The following is an 18868-nucleotide window of genomic DNA, read 5'->3' on the forward strand; positions in this document are numbered from 1 at the left end:
AATTGTGCACACTTTTGTCTTAATGTAACATAACCGTGTTGCCTATGAGATGCTAAATTTTGCTGGTTTAATACTCCAGTATCTTCCTCGCACCCCGATATTGGATTCCTGTCTTGATGCCAGATCTAGGAAAGCAAATTAATCCAGTATCACCTTCCATTCGTGAAGGATGCTGGGAAGTCTGTTTTGATTATAACTACCTTCTAGTTTAATTTGTTGCTGCTATTCTAGAATTGAAACAATATCTCTATTCCATTAAAAACACATATGGAAAATAAACTATAGTGAACACCTTAACGAAACGTTTTCTAAAAAGTATTATCTTGAGTGTTTCTTCTTTTAAATAGTGTTTGGGGAGCTAGTGCAATATAGGGTAGATATCCCTCTTTTAACTTTTCCAGCTAAGATTGTTAATTATTATATTTCTTACAGTAGAAAATAATATGCTACAACTTAACTGTACCACAATGTTTAACCATCTGAATAATAATAAATGTCAGAAAAAACCATGAATCTTAGAAGCATGAGAACACAATTCCTTTTATTGAACTAAATACTGTAAATGTTTCAGAAAATTTTTTAAGTTACTTGGAAGAAAGGTTAGAACCTAATTTGTGACATGAATTTTATAAAGAAAGCCAAGAAATACACAAAATAATTTTTTTCTTGACTTTAAGTTAGAATGTACCATTAAAGCTGAATACACTTGAAGATTGTACCTGAAGTTTGGAGAGTTCCTGCATGGAAGGCTGCTCGATCTGCAACTTGTCACCACGCCTTTTTAATTCAATGATTCCTGCATCTAATTCCTTTAGTCCATCTTCGGCCTGTTGTATTGCCTATTAAGATTTATAATATTTCATTAAAACTCCCAGGAACAATTTCCCCACAAAAAATGTGATTGTTGTGTCTTTTTATTCGTTTCTCTTCCCTCCACATAAAACATTTTCAAAGCATAGAAAGGAGTCACTTCAAACAAACATAAAAATCATGGTCATATATACAAAAGAGAAGACGACCCCTTATTATACTACAGATCAGCTATCTTAAAGGTAAGGAGATAGGAGAAACTTAGGGCATAGGGTTGAGTGTTGGAAGAGAGTTGGCTTCCTTATACAAATAAGGGAATTTGTGAATAGCAACAGCTGAAAAAGAAGCATGCTTTAGGACACAGTTAGAAAAGGTATTTCCCTGAGATTTTTCTAGGGGACCATATTCTGATTTCCTGAAATGCAGTCGTGACTATGTTAGGAGAGAGATTCAGCGAGGCAACCAGAAAATATGTCACAGCATGAACAAGGAACACTTGCTCATACTTGTGAAGTAGCAAATCAATCAGTCAAGTAGGAAAGTGGCTGCTATCGCTAAGCCTTGTCTTCCTGGTGTGAGGTCTGCAGAAAAAAGTAAGATTTCATCTTGGCCTTCAAGGAGTTGAAGGCCTGGTTAGGAAGCCAGAGAAAACAGAGGAAAACAAAACAAGGCTGAATACAATTAAGTATTAAACTTGATAATGCAACTCGTCCCCATTAGAGGAGTTTGGAAAAGGGAGATAGCAGACCATGAGTCCTGGAGCATTCTAAGTAGACTCTTGGAAGAAGTGCAACCTCAGTTACCCTTGAAGGATGACAATAACATGGACTCCAGATGGCAGATGAAACACATGTGTCCAATTTTCTCTTTCCTGAAAACCCCCTACGAGCAGAGCAAATATTTTCAAAAAAAAAATTTTGGTGTGTTGCCCCCACCCCCGCCCCACCGCCATAAATCTACAAGGACAGCAAACAGGAAAGAAGACAATACTGACACAATTTTAGATGCTGAAATCAGAAGAATACATGATAATCGACTTAGAGAACCTGAGAAAGCTAAATCCTAAGCTAGCAGAGGACCTACATCACCAAATGCAGAGCAACGGGAGTCTCTGCAACCCTGGCTGGAGTGGGGTGGGGTGCTAAGAAGAGAAGGTTAGTGGGAAGCTGCTAAGAGAGCAGTTAGGTCCCCAGCTCCCCTTCCTCATTGCAGACTGCCCCTTTTCTTCCCTGGGGGAAGTTTACTTTCTGGAGAAGGTAAGACAGACTGACGGGGGCCAGACACAGTTGCAGGCTTGAGTGCCTGACTGAAAACAGGGTGATGAAGTGACGGGATGCCCATGAATGCCCACTGAGTGCTGAACATGGGCCCCTAAGCCTTTGCTCCCTGGGTCAAGAAGTGCTGCAGCCAGGCCTTTACTCTCCAGATGGGGGAAAAAATCTGAAGAAACCAAAAGAAAAGGCCTAAAATTTGACACAAGGATCCTCTAACAAATGGTCAACACAGACAACCCTTCAGTAAATCTCAAAATGGTCAAGCTCCATTCACACACAAAGTTCCCATCCCCAAAGTGAATAGAAAACAAAGGATTTCAGCATACCTTAGAAAAACCTCTAACAAGAAAGACAGAGACCAACATAAGCAAACAAAAAAAAGCAACTTGGAGTGAAACAGATCATACAGGATGAATAAAACTTCAACCAAAAAATCATTAATACACCCAGAGAGATTATAAAAGATAATGCATCCATTAAAAAAAAGTACTGGATACCATTAAAAAGGATCAATCAGAGTACCAAAATGATCTCTGGAGAAATTAAATACATGAGAGCAGAAATGCAAAACTCAGTAAGGAGTTTGAAACTGAAGTCAAGGAAATTTCCTGCAAAAGACAGCAAAAGACAAAGAGAGAAAGGTCTTTTGATAAGAAAATTAGAAGATTGAACTAGAATATCCAACATATGATTAAAAAGAGTTCTGCAGAAAGGGAGACAGAAAAAATGGAGGAATGAAAAGTATTAAATAAACTATTAGAATATTTCCCAGAATGGAAAGATGAAAGCTCCCAAATCAAACGAGCCCATGGAGCTCAGTGAGTAAAAATAGACCCTCTCCAAGACATGCGATTGTGAAATTTCAGAATAAAAAGAGTTCTGCAGAAAGGGAGACAGAAAAAATGGAGGAATGAAAAGTATTAAATAAACTTTTAGAATATTTCCCAGAATGGAAAGATGAGAGCTCCCAAATCAAACGAGCCCATGGAGCTCAGTGAGTAAAAATAGACCCTCTCCAAGACATGCGATTGTGAAATTTCAGAACGCCAGGGACCTCTGGGAATTAGGATGATTTTAGATTCCTCAAGCCAACATGTGAAAATAGAAAACAATGGTGCAAAAGCCTCCAAACTCTGGAAGAAATTTATTTCCAACCATTATGCTAGTTCAAGTTCTCATTCTCATCAGTGCAGCTACATGAAGCCTCATGATGGATCTCCTGCTCCCTGACCCCGGTGCTGTCATGTCAACCATCCAAAGGTAGGACCTGGAACTGACACCATTCTTACCCTCAAACATCCCCAGTGATTTTCCACTGCCAGGGATCTCCACAGTGACTTCCAAGTACCCAAAAGTGTGCAAGACATACTAGGACGAAACATTACATCTTTCACTTATATTCAACCACATTCATTTAAAATTTTCATTTGTGTGTAAGCTTTATGAGATAACACAGTACCTGCTTATAATTTATAAATAAGTAAATATACATATATGAATATTTATGGTGCGTGATTTTTTTTTTTTTTAGCTAATTGGGTATGCAGTCAATGACATGTATTGACCACCAGTTTATAGAATAAAGTCCAAACTCTCTGACATTCAACAGGCCCTTTTAAAAGCTGCCTCAAATTTACTCATCCAATTTTATTTCACCTCAATTTCATTCATCCTAAGTTCAGCTAAATCGTATTATCTGCATTTTTCCCTAAGTGCTCAGAATTTCCTAACATTTATGCTTTTGTTCTTGATGTCCTATTAAGGTACCTTGATACCTTTCTTCCTAGTCACTGTGCGTCCAAACTTCTAAGCTCAGCTCAAATTTCCCCCGACAAAGTCTTCCTGATCCCACCCTTACTGGAGGCAAACTACCCCCTTCTGAATGTCTATAGTGCTTCATCCGTCCCTCTTCCAGGACAGTTTGACCTTCTGCTCTATGTCATTGAGGTTCATATCTAATGTCATTGTTGGGTGGCAAACTCCTTCTGGTCAGCATCTGTCACTGACACTTTTTCCAATCTCATATTTCCTAGTTCTGTGCAGAAGTGACAGAGTCAGTGTCACCTGGAATATTATTCAAATCCAGTACTCAAAAACAAAATATATGACAAACAAAATTGCTATGGTGAGCCATTAATTTTTCATAGAATGTTTAAAATTTCATAGTACATCATATCTCCTCCATGCATTTGCTCTTTTAGGAAAAGGCAGCTATAAATACCTCTATTTGTTCTGCTACAGGTTGTTCAAACACATTTGCCAGTTTTTGCAGAATGATGTATTTGTTGTCAGCCAGCAATGTAAACAGCACCTTCAGATCATTCTAAGGAGGAAAGCAACAGGAAGACTTAACATGTGTAACAAGGAATTCAAAGGGGTTGCAAATATAACACAGATTCTTAGAAATAATAAACAGGTATAGAAATTTAATTTCCAGGAAAAACAATACTACCCTATCGGAATGTAAAAGGAACTGGTAACAATTTATCTAGGTGCTAAAACTGACTTTTGAAGAATTTGTTGCACAAAGCATTTTCCATATAATACAAATAGAGTTGAAGCATACATGTGTAGAAAGCAATACTGATCACCCTCATCTTGTTATGTCTGAAATATATGGGCACATTCAAACACTGCAGCAGACATATCATGCTAATGACTTTAGCCTAGGAAAATAGCCTATAGGCAGTATCCTTATTTGGGAGATAATGTGACTCAAGAATACTACGTATGATTCCCTTTTCCCTCTTTCTCCGCCTTTCCTCTCTCCCTCACTTTTTCTTCTCCTATTTTCAAAGAATTTGCACAAGCTTACAAGAAGCCACCCAGAAATTTAGAAAGTAAGTATTATCTATGACAAAGACAAAGAAAGAAACAACACAAAAAGATCTTAGCTAAGTCTTTTGTTCATAAACATTTCTCTTTTAAATGTCCAAATATACTTATATTGAGCTAGACTTGTACAAAAAGGAGATAACTATCCAACTTTTGGTACTCAATTCCAAAGGAATAATGAACTGAAACAATATGTGAATTATAAAAATTATAAATCTTCCCTGAAATATCAGCAAATAAGCTCTACTTATTCTTAGTCAGCAAACACATATGTTGGGCTGCTTAATTAACAGAGGATGAAGCTGAACTCACGACATCCTTTACACCAGGGGCCAATCACGTGTGTGCACATCACCAAGATGCAAAAATTATGACTGCTTTATAAGGAGAAAGATAGTCAGTCACACCAAGGAGGAAAAAACAACTTTAAGGATATGTGTGGAGGCATTATAGTGCAAATGTGAGGCTAAAAACTAAAATAATGGGTAAATTATGCAGTAAAAAAAAATATCAAAATGAAAATATAGTGCTTGCTATGGTTTGAATGTCCCCCACCTTCCCAGCTCATGTTGCAGCCTTAATCCCCATACGGTACTTGAAAGGTGGGGCCCTGAGGAGGTGATTGGACCAAGACGGCTAATGGATGGATCCATTCATGGATTAATGGGCTAATGAATGAATAGGTCATCAGGGGAGTGGCACTAGGGGCTTTATAAGGCGAGGAAGAAGCACTGTAGTGTGCATACTTGCTCAGCCTCTGCCATGTGATACTCTGCATCACCACGGGCCTCTGTAGAGTCCCCACCAAGACGAAGGCCCTCACCAGATGCACCCCTTGACCTTGGACTTCACAGCCTCCTAAACCATAAGAAATAAATTCATTTTCTTATAATAAATTACTCAGTTTCAGGTGAACCTGTAATAAGGATTATAATCCTGTAATAAGCAACAGAAAACTGACTAATACAGTGCTGAATGTGAAAACTAGAATAGTTGTCTCTAACCCAAACTCAAACCAATCTACCAGTCTAGTGACCAACTAAATAGGAAATTATAATAGCAGTACTGGAAAAACAATGCCAGAAATTAGAGTTTTGCATGAGTTATGATGATGTTTGCATCATTCAACTGTGTTCAGGGTGAGTTCATGTGGGCCATCAGAACTATCACAAAGTTATCTGTTTGTAAGCACATTAAAAGATGTTTCCCATTCATTTACATAGATTAAAAAGAAATAGTTTCCATTACCTACATATATTTATTACTCTAAATGAGAAGATAAGTACAAATAACATAATATAGGTTAGAAATGAAGAGTATGTGTGTATTTCTTGTACATTACCTTCAGATTTTAATAGCCTATTTTCTATTTTACCTATATCCTACTAAAGATAGTAGAAAAGAGTTCACATTTCTGGAAGCCACACTAATTATTGGGAGAGACTAGTCAAGAAGACAGTAAAGCGCGGAATATGACTGATTTTAAAATGACTAAATTAAACACTTTAAGAAGTGCTAATAATCGCATGAATTTTGATGCCTTTTTAAAAATAAAAATTGAAAGGATTTAACAATTTTTTATTAATACAGTTGTGATACAAAGGATAATTAAGGTATCTACATATTACATAAATATCAGATGTCAAACTTTTTTTCTTTTATAGCCACTGGAATTGCTGGTAGGCATAAAGGGGCAGGATTCCAGCCCTTAAAAAACAGATCTGTAGAAAGTGTCAAGCTTTAAAATCAGCTGCATTGCCTCAGTCATTTATTAGAGAGTTCTTTCATTCTTTTTTTTTTTCTTTTGGCTGCTGGCCAGTATAGGGATCTGAACCCTTGACCTTGGTGTCATGAGCACCATGTTCTAACCAAGTGATCAACCAGCCAGCCTCTCATTAATTTTTGATTTTTTAAATTTAATTTTTAAAAAAAGTTTAACTTTTAAATTTTTAAGTTTTATTTATTTTTATTGAAATGGATTGATTATATACATTTGTGGGGTAAAGAGTTGAATATCAATGCATCTACACCATGTGTGATGACCAAATCATGGTAATTAGCATATTTATCACTACAAAATTTAATCATTTCTTTGTGATGAGGACATTTTGATGTCCTCTCTTCTAGCCATTTAATAATATGCAATAAATGAATGTTAATTATCGATGCCTAGCTCCACTGTGCACCAATAGAACTTATTTTTCCTATCTAGCTGTTTTGCATCCATTACTTAAAATTTTCAATTACATGTGTAGAAAATTTATTTGGAGTTAAATTTATGGGTAAAAAACTTAAATAATAGTTGATCATTGACTTCATTGTGATTCCATATACATGTATGCATCTGTGCATCCTCTCATGTGGTCTTTTGGGTATAGAATAATGTTAGCAGTCTGTGAAAAGCTAATACTCAAGGGTTAAATGGAGAATGAAGGCATATCAGTTCAGTAACTATTGAGCACTGACAGCATACCAAGTGCTTGGTGCAAAGTAAAACAAAACGATTTGTGACTTCACCTGTAATTATATGAACATTGGAACTCTTCCTCTCAATTAAGTTGGAACACAAACATTTTGAAATGTCAGTTTTTGTTTGTGAGCTAGCCACCAACAAGTAGAAACTTGTTGGCAGAAGAAAAATAGAGAACGTGATTTAAAGAGAATTTCATGATTACATGCTTTTTTCTTAGTCCCCTACAACAAAATAAGTTCCAGAGTATTCATGCTTGGTTTATATTTTACTATAACTGGTTATAATTACAAAAAAATATATATTAAAAGTACTAAATTACTAATGATACCAACATAGAGAATATAACTCACAAAAGAGAAATATGCCTCTGAGTCATACACATGTTTGCACTTTTAACCCACCTCATTCATGGCTGACAGACTAAAATGCTGTTATAACTCAGTCTTATGAAAGATAAATTTTAGAGTAATGGAACAAGTTTCCATAAGTTACACAATGATCTTGATGATTTTAGACATACTGTATATACACAAACATGTAGTTGAATCTTGCATCTAAAATAATATACCCAAATAAGCAACCCCTGCTTTTCTGATTCCAGGTGAAATGCTCTTTCCTCTCTATATACTATACAAACTCACAGGTCTGAATGCAAATATCCAGTCCAGATCATTCTTCTAAGCCACAAACTTGCATACCCAAATGTCTACTTTCCTCTTCACCTGAATATTTTAATTCCCACCCCCCATATCTGTTCCCAGTCAATGGTACCACTATCAACTCAATCTTGTCCATTGGCCAATGGCACTGCTATCCAACAGTCTTCTGTCAATGTCCCCCAGATGCTCAAGTCAGAGTCCCTGGAATTCCTCAGCAATCCCTCTTACTTTCATTCTCCATATCCAAACCATCAACAAATGCTGTTCTATTGATTCTGCCTTTTTGAGTACGTCTACTATTCTCTATCTCCCTTGCCATCACTCTAATACTAGAAAAAACAAAAATATTCTTTGAGTCAAATCCTGGCTCAAGTTCTTGATGGCTGGGTAAACTTGAAGAAGTAATTTAACCTTTCTGTTGGTTTCACATCTGCTGTAATACTATTACTAACAGCAACAACAATAAAAATAAAATTTGCTGAAGGCTGACTCTGCATCAGGCACTGTTCAGAGCAGATAGCACATTTTAACTCATTTCATCCTCACAACTCTATGAAACAATTGCTATGGGTGTGATTGAACAGTTGAGAATACTGAGGCTCAGAGGAGCCAGGCAGAGAACTTAGGAAGGTTATACAATGGTAAATAACAAAGCCAGAACTGGAACCACAGAGTGCTAGTTTCAGAGACCACGTTCCTAACTTTTGCTCTTCTAACTTCACAAAATTATTAGAGCAATGCTTACCTAAAGGTGACAAATGTTTGAGGTGACGGATATGCTAAATACCCTGATATGAACATTGCACACTGTATAAATGTACCTAAATATCACATTGTACTCCATAAATAGATACAATTATCATGGATCAATTAAGAAGAAATTAATTTTTAAAAATTTGCATAGACAGAAGTAGATTAAGGTTTATGAGAAGCGGGGGGAAGAAATAATGAGAAGTTACTGCTTAATGGATACAGAGTTTATGTTTAGGATGATGAAAAAGTTTTGGAAATAGAGGTTGTGGTTACACAGCATTGTGAATGCAACCACATATAATTGTATGTTTAAAAATGCTTAATATGTCAATCTTTATGTTATATGTTTTACCACAATAAAAAAAATGAAAGAAAAAAAACCCAAAAGAACAATGCACATGAAAATTTCTTGTAAATAAAAAAACGAAAAACAAATGTTTGTGATAATTTTGCTCTGTAATTTTAAGAATACAGACTACCAGAAGGCAGTGGTAATTTGTCCCTCTACATGAATATCTAGAAAATTCCATGTTTCTTGGTTAATGCTAAATTTATTTGACACCTTACAGTATTTTTGTAAATAAAAAATTTTACACCAAACTCTTGGCCCTAATTACACGTATCTATTTTATAAATCTTTATTAAAAATAGCATTCAACTAAAACTTAAGTATTCCCAAAAGTTGCTTTTTGTTAGATATAAAAAATTAATGCTAAATGTTTATCAGCTGCTCTTGCATTTGTTTTAATGAATAGTCATAGGAAAATTTTCATAAGCACACAGTTATTCAGGTGGCAACAGAATTCGAATAAAGGGCTTTTTGAAAAGCAGTAAGTCTGAGGAGTTAGAGCTGGAAGGTAACATAACACATTTTTAACATCGGTAGAAATAATTAGGTCACAGCCACTTTCAAAGACTTCCTGGGTACTGGAATCTAGAGTTCTTTCTGTGTTCCAGCACTTTTTGCATGTTCTTGGTAACATGTTTTAAACTCCACTATTTTACCAACTGGAAATTATAATTATAGAAAGCCATAAATTTGACTTTTAGTGGTTGAATTCAGCCCTTAGTTTTAGACTAGGTAGTTTTCTCAACCTTCCACTTTTAGGAGCATGAAACTTTTAGTTTTCTAACACTTTAGTTCAATTCCCTTGATTTTCTGTAATGTTCTTGCTCTTCATTGTACATTTGAAAAAGAGAAAAAAAGGTTTACAACATATCTCAATAAGACATCCTGTTGTTTACTATTGAATATACCTAGAGAATGGTCAAAACTATTTTGATATAGTCTTACTTACCTGGAAATTTAGTATGTGCTGAAGTCTTTCCTTCATCTGATGACATCGTTGATTTACTACTGAATCTAGCAAGGATAACCTGCCCAAAAGACAACCCAAAGTATCTTCGATAACATCTCGATTTTCACCATTCTCTGGAAAGGCTTGGGAAAACAAGTTCTTTTTCTTATCCATTTCTTCAGACATTTCCTTAATGTCTTTGGCAAGAGTCTGGGATTGACAAAAGAGAGACCTCATTTCACTGTTTAGATCCAAGAGTTGATACTCAAGTCAAATCATTTCCTCATTGAGAGTCCACTAAATATCTCTTATTGCCTAATAACTACACCGAAGGCAAGTTGAACCTCTTTTATATACTTCTATACATTTTAGGCAAATGCTCTTACAGAGATTTTTCTCAGAGACTTTATATCATTAGCTAATAATAATACACACTGATAAAAAATGAGCTTTATAAAATGCTATTTAAGAATTCAGTAGATTATTTTTTATTTTTTTTTCCTTTTTGTCTTTTTTCGTGTCCGGCAACGGATCACAACCCTCAATGTTGCGCCCGTACCGGACCGGGACCGGCAACGGGACCGCAACCCTCGGTGTCACGCCCACACCCCGCTCAGCCAGTGAGCGGGAACCGGTCTGTATGTGGGATCCGAACCCTCTGCGGGAGCGCCACCGCGCTCCTAAGCGGCGCACTATAGCAGTGCGCCACCGGGCTGGCCCACAGTAGATTATTTTTTAGTCCTGTGTTTCCTATGTGGAGGATCTGTGATATACAACAGTATTTCTACAAAGAGATCTCCACTTTCCTCCTCCTATACACACAAGGTAAAGAATAACAACATAAAACATAAATATCTTGGACAGCTTTTTGTATTTAATCAATTTTGTTCTACATCACACTGCTTAGAAGTACACCTAATTTGTACTTCACCTTCTTAATACGTTGAGTTAATTATCCAATATAAAAAAATAGAGTGCTTTGTAATGTCCTACAGGCACAGACAGAAACTGTCAAATTTACCTCTTGGTTGAAGAGACAAGTTTCTGTTTCTTCTGGTAAAAGTGCTGTGGCTACAAATAAACGTTCTTCAACATCATCCAACCAGGTAGACGTAGCTGAGACCCCATCATATAACTTCTGTTCCAAGTGCATATTCTGCTTCTTTGTCCCTTTACCCTGGAACACACACACACACACACACACACACACACACACACACACACACACACACACAAAGCATCAATGAAATATTTCGAGGAATAAACACAAATACTAGGACAAGACTCCAGAGGCTCTTTGTTTCAGGGCTCATGACTGGTGCTGGGTATGTATGGGGTTGAACGACATCACAGGGACCAGCGCACAAGCTGGACAAGACCAGTGCAAACCAAGACAAGTACACCGAGAGCACGGCCCTACCTGGGATGAAACCTCCTCGAAGGCCTGGTTCAATCCATCCAGCAAAGATGTAACTGCAGATTTATCCTGGATCTGCCCGTCCCCTTTGTACAGTGGCACACCCGATAGGAGTCGATTTGGCCTGCCGTAAAGCTGTGGACAATCACGGGCAGCTCATTTAAGAACATATGTACTACATCCCAGTTTGTTTTCTCATTTGAAAGTGTACACAATGAGATTCTGGAAAAATTGTACTTATGAAAACCTCTTTGAGGGAAATATGACCTACACAACACACCATGTCCACTGAACACAGTGGCTGCATTCAGCAATGGCAATGTTTCCACTGATGTATTAAAAAAAAAAAAAAAAGGTGGTGGAAAAAATGCCTGAAATCTTATCATAGCCTTCCCTAAAAGCCAGACCTAGACTGATCTCTTCTCTTTTATTATTAACCTCAACTCCCCTAAACTCTTTAGGCATTCATAATGGCTCCTCAATAAGGACCATAATACAGCCCAGCATTCAAACTTTTTAAATAATATTTCCAATCAATCTCAGTCTCCATGATTTTTCACAACACTCATCCTCACCTTTCCGGCTGATTACGCATTATCCTGTAAACCTGCCAGGCCCATTCTCTACAGAAGCAGGAATGTCTACTACCCAGCATCTCTTTAAGATCTACCTTAAATTCCACACCTACTATGGTGGTGTGCCACTTAAAAAAAATGCTGTTTCCTTTGTTCCTTTGAATTCTTGCTTATGGATCCCAAAATGGTTGCATAATTTTACAGAAATGTATAAAATATTTCCTTGGTTGGGTATAGGTTCCAGAAGCAGGAGCCATGTCTCATCCTGAATCACTGTAGGGTGTTCTGCGTAGAGACACTAGATACGCTGGAAGTGAATAGATGAAGAAAAATTGCTGCGAGAGATTGATGCCCTTTGATCTAGTTAACATTAGGCCCCCAAAATTTTGCCTGTTTTTACACTTGCCAGTAGTAAGTATATGCAGTGTACAAAATTGCCCACAAAGTAGTATAAAAAAGGAGAAATTCCAGAATCAGACAGATCAGCATCCCAATTCCAGCTCTGCCTCTTGTTAGTCACGAGACCCTGAGAAGTTATCTGACTTCTCCAAGCCTCAGTTTACAGGTCTACAAAGGAGAGATAATTTCAACCTCATACTGTTGTTAAGCATGCTAACACCTAGAACTAAAAATGTGTTCATTAAATGATCTTTCTCTTTCTTCCTGGAAACTCTAACAGGTAAACAGCTTTTTCCCTACCCTTCCCTCACCTTTTCACACCAAAGGGAGGAAAACAACCTAGAAGGTATGTTGTACAAATGACCAGTGATTCCTAAAAGAAAGCACTGAAATGCAAAAAAATGTCATTAGAAAAAAGAACGTTCAGTGCTTTCCATTTCTAATCCCAAAGGCAAGCGAGATACAAACATGAAACTAAATTTCAATGTCTAGGTATCACACATGAATGTCGGTAGCAGCAGGACAAGACTATTCCTGTAAGCCCAATACGGAGGATGCTGGGGTGCTGGCCCCGGCTGGGAGAAAAAGGAGCTGTCCAAGATAAGAGCAGGTAATGGATGAGACATCCAAGAGGTCTGCAGAGGCTGGATGAAACACGCAAGTGCATTAAGTGGAGTGGACAACTGGCGGAACCCAGGGGTTGGGTGTTTAATGACTAGAGAGTCATAAATACGCATGCAACAAGTAAGCATGAAATCCAGAAATGTCCTGGGTTTATCTGACTTGGGATAGTCAAAAAAGACTGCAGTCCCTTCTTCAGGACTGTACATACCCCTTATATCCAAAGGAATTGGGAATACTATATAACATGAAGGTGAACTAGCAGTCAAGTTCAGGAGATCTACATCAGAAATCCAGAATTTAAGTTACGAGTCTGAAAGATATTAATTAGATCAGTGGCTTGAGGAAGGAATAATTCACACACAGGTAGGATGGGCATGCAAAAGGTACAGGACATATTTGCCAGGGTGGAGTATGATTGTGGGACAACGGCCTCCAGGAATGGAGTGCCTTAAATTACTCAGGGCAAGAGCTGATGACTATTCCTGCAGACAGTGGCAAAGAAGGCTCCTGGACAGAGAAGGAGAGTGAGGGGGCAGAAAGCACGGCATGCCAGGTGGTTTTGTAAACTGGGATAGAAATGCACGGCTCTGCAGAGACTTACACACGACTTCCATGGATGAGGGGACACACTATGACCTTTAGACCCTCTCCTTTCTGTTACCGGTAGCTGTATCTGCTTTATGGTGCCTGCTCTGTCCACGCCTGTGTTTCCCTACTCAGTTGTACTGTAGTTATTGATACCGTCCACTCTTGGGTTCAGCCTCTCCCAGCCCCTAAGCTAGTTCTGGCCAGCTCTGTGAGAATAGCAGCTGCTCAGTCCAACATTAAGGTCCCAGAATTTACGCTGATAATTCCACTGTCCTGGAATAAGCCTCAATGGGCATTGCTGACCCAGGACACGAGATTAGATTTCTATCTTCAGAATCCCTCTGGGCCACTGCCATGGTAGGCATCCCTTGCTGGGATTACTGGCTCACTCATTAGCCCTGTGAACTCTCTAACTCCTCTGACTTCCAGTTGCTCCCTGGCTTCTGCTCAGAACCAACCAACAATGATTGTTTACCCAGAACCCTCTGTTGCTATATTCAATTCCCTTGGACGTGGAACCAAGCCCAACATCACACAGTATCCATTCCAAGAACCAGCCTTGCATATGGGTCAGTAACCATGCTAGCCGACCACTGGTTTCCCCTGCCTCAGACCCACCGAGGTCCCAGTATGTTTCTCATTAAGATCTCCTAAAATTATTAAATATTGGAAGTAGCAATGGAAAATAAGATGACCCGACAATTTAGTTCCAGGTTTGTGAAATTCCTTCTGTCCTAGATGTGTATAACCTTGATTTGCATCTATCATTTTCAAGATTGCAAAAAGAAAAAAAAAGGAGGTCTCAATATTTAATGGTTATGCTAATGAGGGATAAGATATTAATCATCTTCAAGGGAAAATATTACTTAGAAATCAAACATACTTTCACATATTGATATGTAATTATTAAGGGAAGTGTGAAACAGGCTTGAGATAAATATAGGATGAATAATTTGTTTCATGTCTTAATTTGGAATTAATGAAAATAAAGATTATTGCACAGTTATATTCCCCTAGCATGGCCTGTAAATCTTTTATATGAATTAATACATAAAAGGAAAATGTTTGATACCACTTGCTCTTGTTCCTGTTCCAGAACATTCTGCAACAGTTTCTGCTTGGTACTAAATTCTTGATGTAGGCTTTCCCATTTCATTCTCATCTGGTCTTCAGCAGATGATTTCTCTCCTTCCATTCCCAACTCCTGGGATAACATATCAGGTTTTTCGCTATTAGAAGAATAAATAATCTGTTTACAATGTGTGCAAAAAGGGATGAGATAGACAATTTATTGGTGTGTACTTGATCTGGCCTCGGAGATTAAAACAAGATTATTTTTATTTTTTTATTATTTTTCCTTTTTGTCTTTTTTTGTGACCAGCAACGGATCGCAACCCTCAGTGTCGTGCCCGTACCAGACCGGGACCGGCAACGGGATTGCAACCCTTGGTGTTGCGACCACACCTCGCTCAGCCAGTGAGCGGGAACCGGTCTGTATGTGGGATCCAAACCCTCGGCGGGAGCGCCGCCGCGCCCCCAAGCGGCGCACTGTAGCAGTGCGCCACCGGGCCGGCCCAAAACAAGATTATTTTTAGTTATTAGCTTACACTTTAAACTATAAAAATTTTGAGACAAGTATATTCTTAACTCATTATAATGGAACTATGAGCAGAATAAATATTAAAATATACATTATAATCGCTCAATATTAAATAAAAACAATTATAACACTTAGAATCAAAAAGTATAGTACAATTACAGGTTAGAGTGCTTTCACAAATAGTCTACAAATTTGTTCAAAACCCTAAAAATGTTACTTAGTCTACTGAGTTTTTATCATGAGTCCTAAACAGAACCACGTCATCTTAAAGGCATATTAGATTGACATTAATTGATATTAATAATAATGTGACATATGAATTAATATTTTGACACAGGCCTTTTGTTCAAGTAAGGAAAAAAAAAGTTCTTGGCAGGAAAATACTATACACTACCCCAAAGCCAACTCTTCTTAGAATAAGTATAAATACAATAGTGTCTTTAGGTAAGTCTCTTGAGGTAAGCCTTAAAATTTCTATAAGCTTATGGTATAGGGATTCTAATTCTAGACATAACTCAGAGAATCCCTCCCATCTGTTAGAGACATGTAAGAAGGTTAATTTCAACAATGGTAGTAACAGCCAAAAAAAATCGGCAACAGTGCAAATGTCCACCAATAAGAAAGAGGGGAATAAATTATGTCCACAAGATACAATACTATTAGGCAGTTAAAATGAAGAAACAGATCTGCAGGTATTGACATGGATCGATCTGAAAAGATAACATTGAGTGAAAAAAATATCAAAACACAATAGATACTTCGAAGTGAGTGTTTGTTATACTAATCTCTGTATTTTGCGGGTTTTTAAAAAAGCTTTTTAAATTAAAAGAAAAGTTTTAAAGTTTCTATGAAATTAAATTTCTTCGTTCTTCCTTTTGTGGTGGTGGACCATAGCACATCAATTTTAATTAATTTATGTTTGCATAAAATTTATTATAAATCCAGGAGAGCACTTACTATCTACATTCTTATATTTAATCATTGACACATGTAAAACACTAGCAGCAAATCAGTTTTAAATCAGAACTTAGCCTTGCATTCCCCATGGAAAATCTTCTTCACTTTGAGACTTAGATCAGTGAATTTCTAGTTGATCTTCCTTAGTAATCTTGGCAGGAGCCCTCCGTCACCCTCCTATACTTAGAATAGGTACATAGGCACATATTCTTTATATACAGGTAATGAATTTCTAAATATGTGAAGCAAGTCAGGCCCTTCCCACAGGGGTTTTCTTACACAAACCAATTCACATTTGATATGCTTAGAAAATCAGCTAATGATTTTTTTTTCCAGCTAATAGTTTAAAGGCTGAATATAAGGGTTTTTTTCTAGGAATGTTATTCTGTTCTTTTAAAAAAGTGTGTATATTTTCCTTTGGCTTCTAGATAGCACCTAATTAAATCATTTGTTTACTCGCTACCCAGAGGCTTGAAAAGAGTGGCTGAATTTTAGTCAACTACATTTAAAAGTAATTTACCTAAAGAATTTGTATAAAAATTAGGGAATTTTTAAAGTGAATCTCATACAGACGGCCAGTACTGCACTGCAAATTTCTTAAAACAATTTTTTATATTTGAAAGAGCAATTTAGAGGTGTTCGTCTTTCATCAGTGTCCTTTCCGAAGCAAAAGTCCCTTTTGGAAGAAAAAAATGATGGCAAGAAATTTGCAGAAGATTCCTACTGCTCATACATATGAGGTGGCAACGTGTGGCTGGGTTCTCTGTAAAAACAGAATTGGGCAAAAATATTCAGAAAATAGGGGCTGGCCAATTAGCTCAGGTGTAACACCAAGGTCATGGGTTCAGATCCTCATACTGGCCAGTCGCCAAAAAAAAAAAAAAAAAAATCTTCAGAAAGCTCTGAGGGCTGAGTAAGCAACTTAGAGGAACTGCAGACAAATATAGAAAACACAAGGTGAAGGCACGTCTGAATTCAGTCAGCATGGAAAAACAGTGTCTCATTTTGGGTTTACTTCAGACATTACTAGCATTTTTAATAGCATTAGTAGCATTATCTGCATTTTTAAGCATGATGAATAAAAGAGATTTTTTTAAAGCCCTTTGTATTTTTAGCACAATTTTTACAGTTTTAGGGTTACTTAAATGTAATCCCTGACTATGGATGTCAAAATAGTATTTATTCATATTCTTTTAAATTGATACTTAGTAGCTGTGTCAATACTTTTAGTTTTTTGTTTTGTTTTTCTTATTTTGAATGCCTTCCTATTTCCTGTATATTTTGCCATAATTTATCTACTGCAATTGAGTTTTAGTTTGGTTTCTGCTCATCATCTTATTTTTGAAATTCTTTCAAAATTTATTTATATATAAAATATATATGGTCATATCATATATTTTAAAATATATATGGTCATATCATATATTTTATATATATAAAATCAGTGTTGATGTCATATGTCAGCATTGATTAAATTGTAAAAAGAAAGTAAAAAAAGAAATCCCCAAGTCTGCCCTCTCCAAAGTTAGTTTTGATTATCTGCATTGTATTCTGGTTCTTATTCACAGTCATACCTTATTTTCAATTTTATATCACATTTTAACTTAGTATCATATATCCATTTTCTGATATCATTATATAATTTTTGTTAAGATTATATATACATAAAATTATATTTCAGTTTCTTAATTATTTTATTATTAGTGAGCATATCTGCTTTTTCAATAATTTGGTATTATAAATAATATTTCAAAAATCATCTTTATAATACATATTTTCTCCTTTAGGTTCTTTCCCCTGAATAAATGTTCAGAAATGATAATCAAAGTCAAAGCTATCTGCCATATTACTGTTGCCAAAGGATCCTACCAAAGTATAACCTTTAGCAATACGTGAACCCACAGGTTTCACTCGAAACTTTTTTTTAATGTTTTAGATTTTAAAGAAAGTTTTCCTATATGTCCTCTCAGATGACATTCACAATTTCATAATACTTCTGTGATGAAGGTAGTCGATAATTTTTCTCATTCTACAGGTGAGCAAAACGAGCTTCATAACTGAGTGAATTTTCCAATGCGATAGCATGGAACTGGAATCAAACCCAGACCTGCCTCAAAACATACAGAAATTCCACTTTGCTACAATTCCTGTACCTTCCAACCTTTTAAATCAAAACCTTCAACTTGAAAATTCTCCAACTTCTTCAAAAAAAAAAAAATATTTTTTTTGGTTGCTGGCCAGTATGGGGATCCAAACCCTTGACCTTGGTGTAATCAGCATCATGCTCTAACCAAGTGAGCTAACCAGCCAGTCCTAATACTTTAACTTTTCTATATAGAAGACTTTCAAAGTCTCTACTCCAAACCAGGGCTCCAAGCTCAATAACTTTACATGTAGAAATTATAGAAATAGGCCCATCAAGAAAAGTCAAGATATTTAGGGAGCACATACATTTAATTTTTGGAAGGATGTTAGGGGAAGGTAAGCTCTTGTAGAGAAAATGCTCTGCAGTTAATCATTCAATTAAAAACATGATGTATTTCTTATTTGGTTACAAAAAAGAACTTATGAGCATCTTCTCTGGACAGATATGCTGGGCATACTGG

The 18868-nt window shown here is 36.7% G+C and overlaps 1 protein-coding gene across 4 annotated transcripts in view; it reads right to left on the reverse strand.

Moving 5' to 3' along the window:
• Positions 1-18868, reverse strand: part of LOC103596914 (nesprin-1) — a 168877-nt gene that overhangs the window by 113410 nt on the left and 36599 nt on the right. For all 4 annotated transcript variants that reach the window (XM_008580689.1, XM_008580690.1, XM_008580688.1 and 1 more), the window contains 6 exons: positions 14778-14934; positions 11523-11654; positions 11124-11279; positions 10103-10312; positions 4306-4407; positions 720-839 (listed from right to left, as the gene is read on the reverse strand). In XM_008580689.1, coding sequence (XP_008578911.1) covers positions 720-839; positions 4306-4407; positions 10103-10312; positions 11124-11279; positions 11523-11654; positions 14778-14934 — 877 coding nt within the window. The remainder of the gene's footprint in view (positions 1-719; positions 840-4305; positions 4408-10102; positions 10313-11123; positions 11280-11522; positions 11655-14777; positions 14935-18868) is intronic.

Source organism: Galeopterus variegatus, unplaced genomic scaffold (genome assembly GCF_000696425.1).
Source record: "Galeopterus variegatus unplaced genomic scaffold, G_variegatus-3.0.2 Scaffold2146, whole genome shotgun sequence".
NCBI classification, from domain to species: Eukaryota; Metazoa; Chordata; class Mammalia; order Dermoptera; family Cynocephalidae; genus Galeopterus; species Galeopterus variegatus.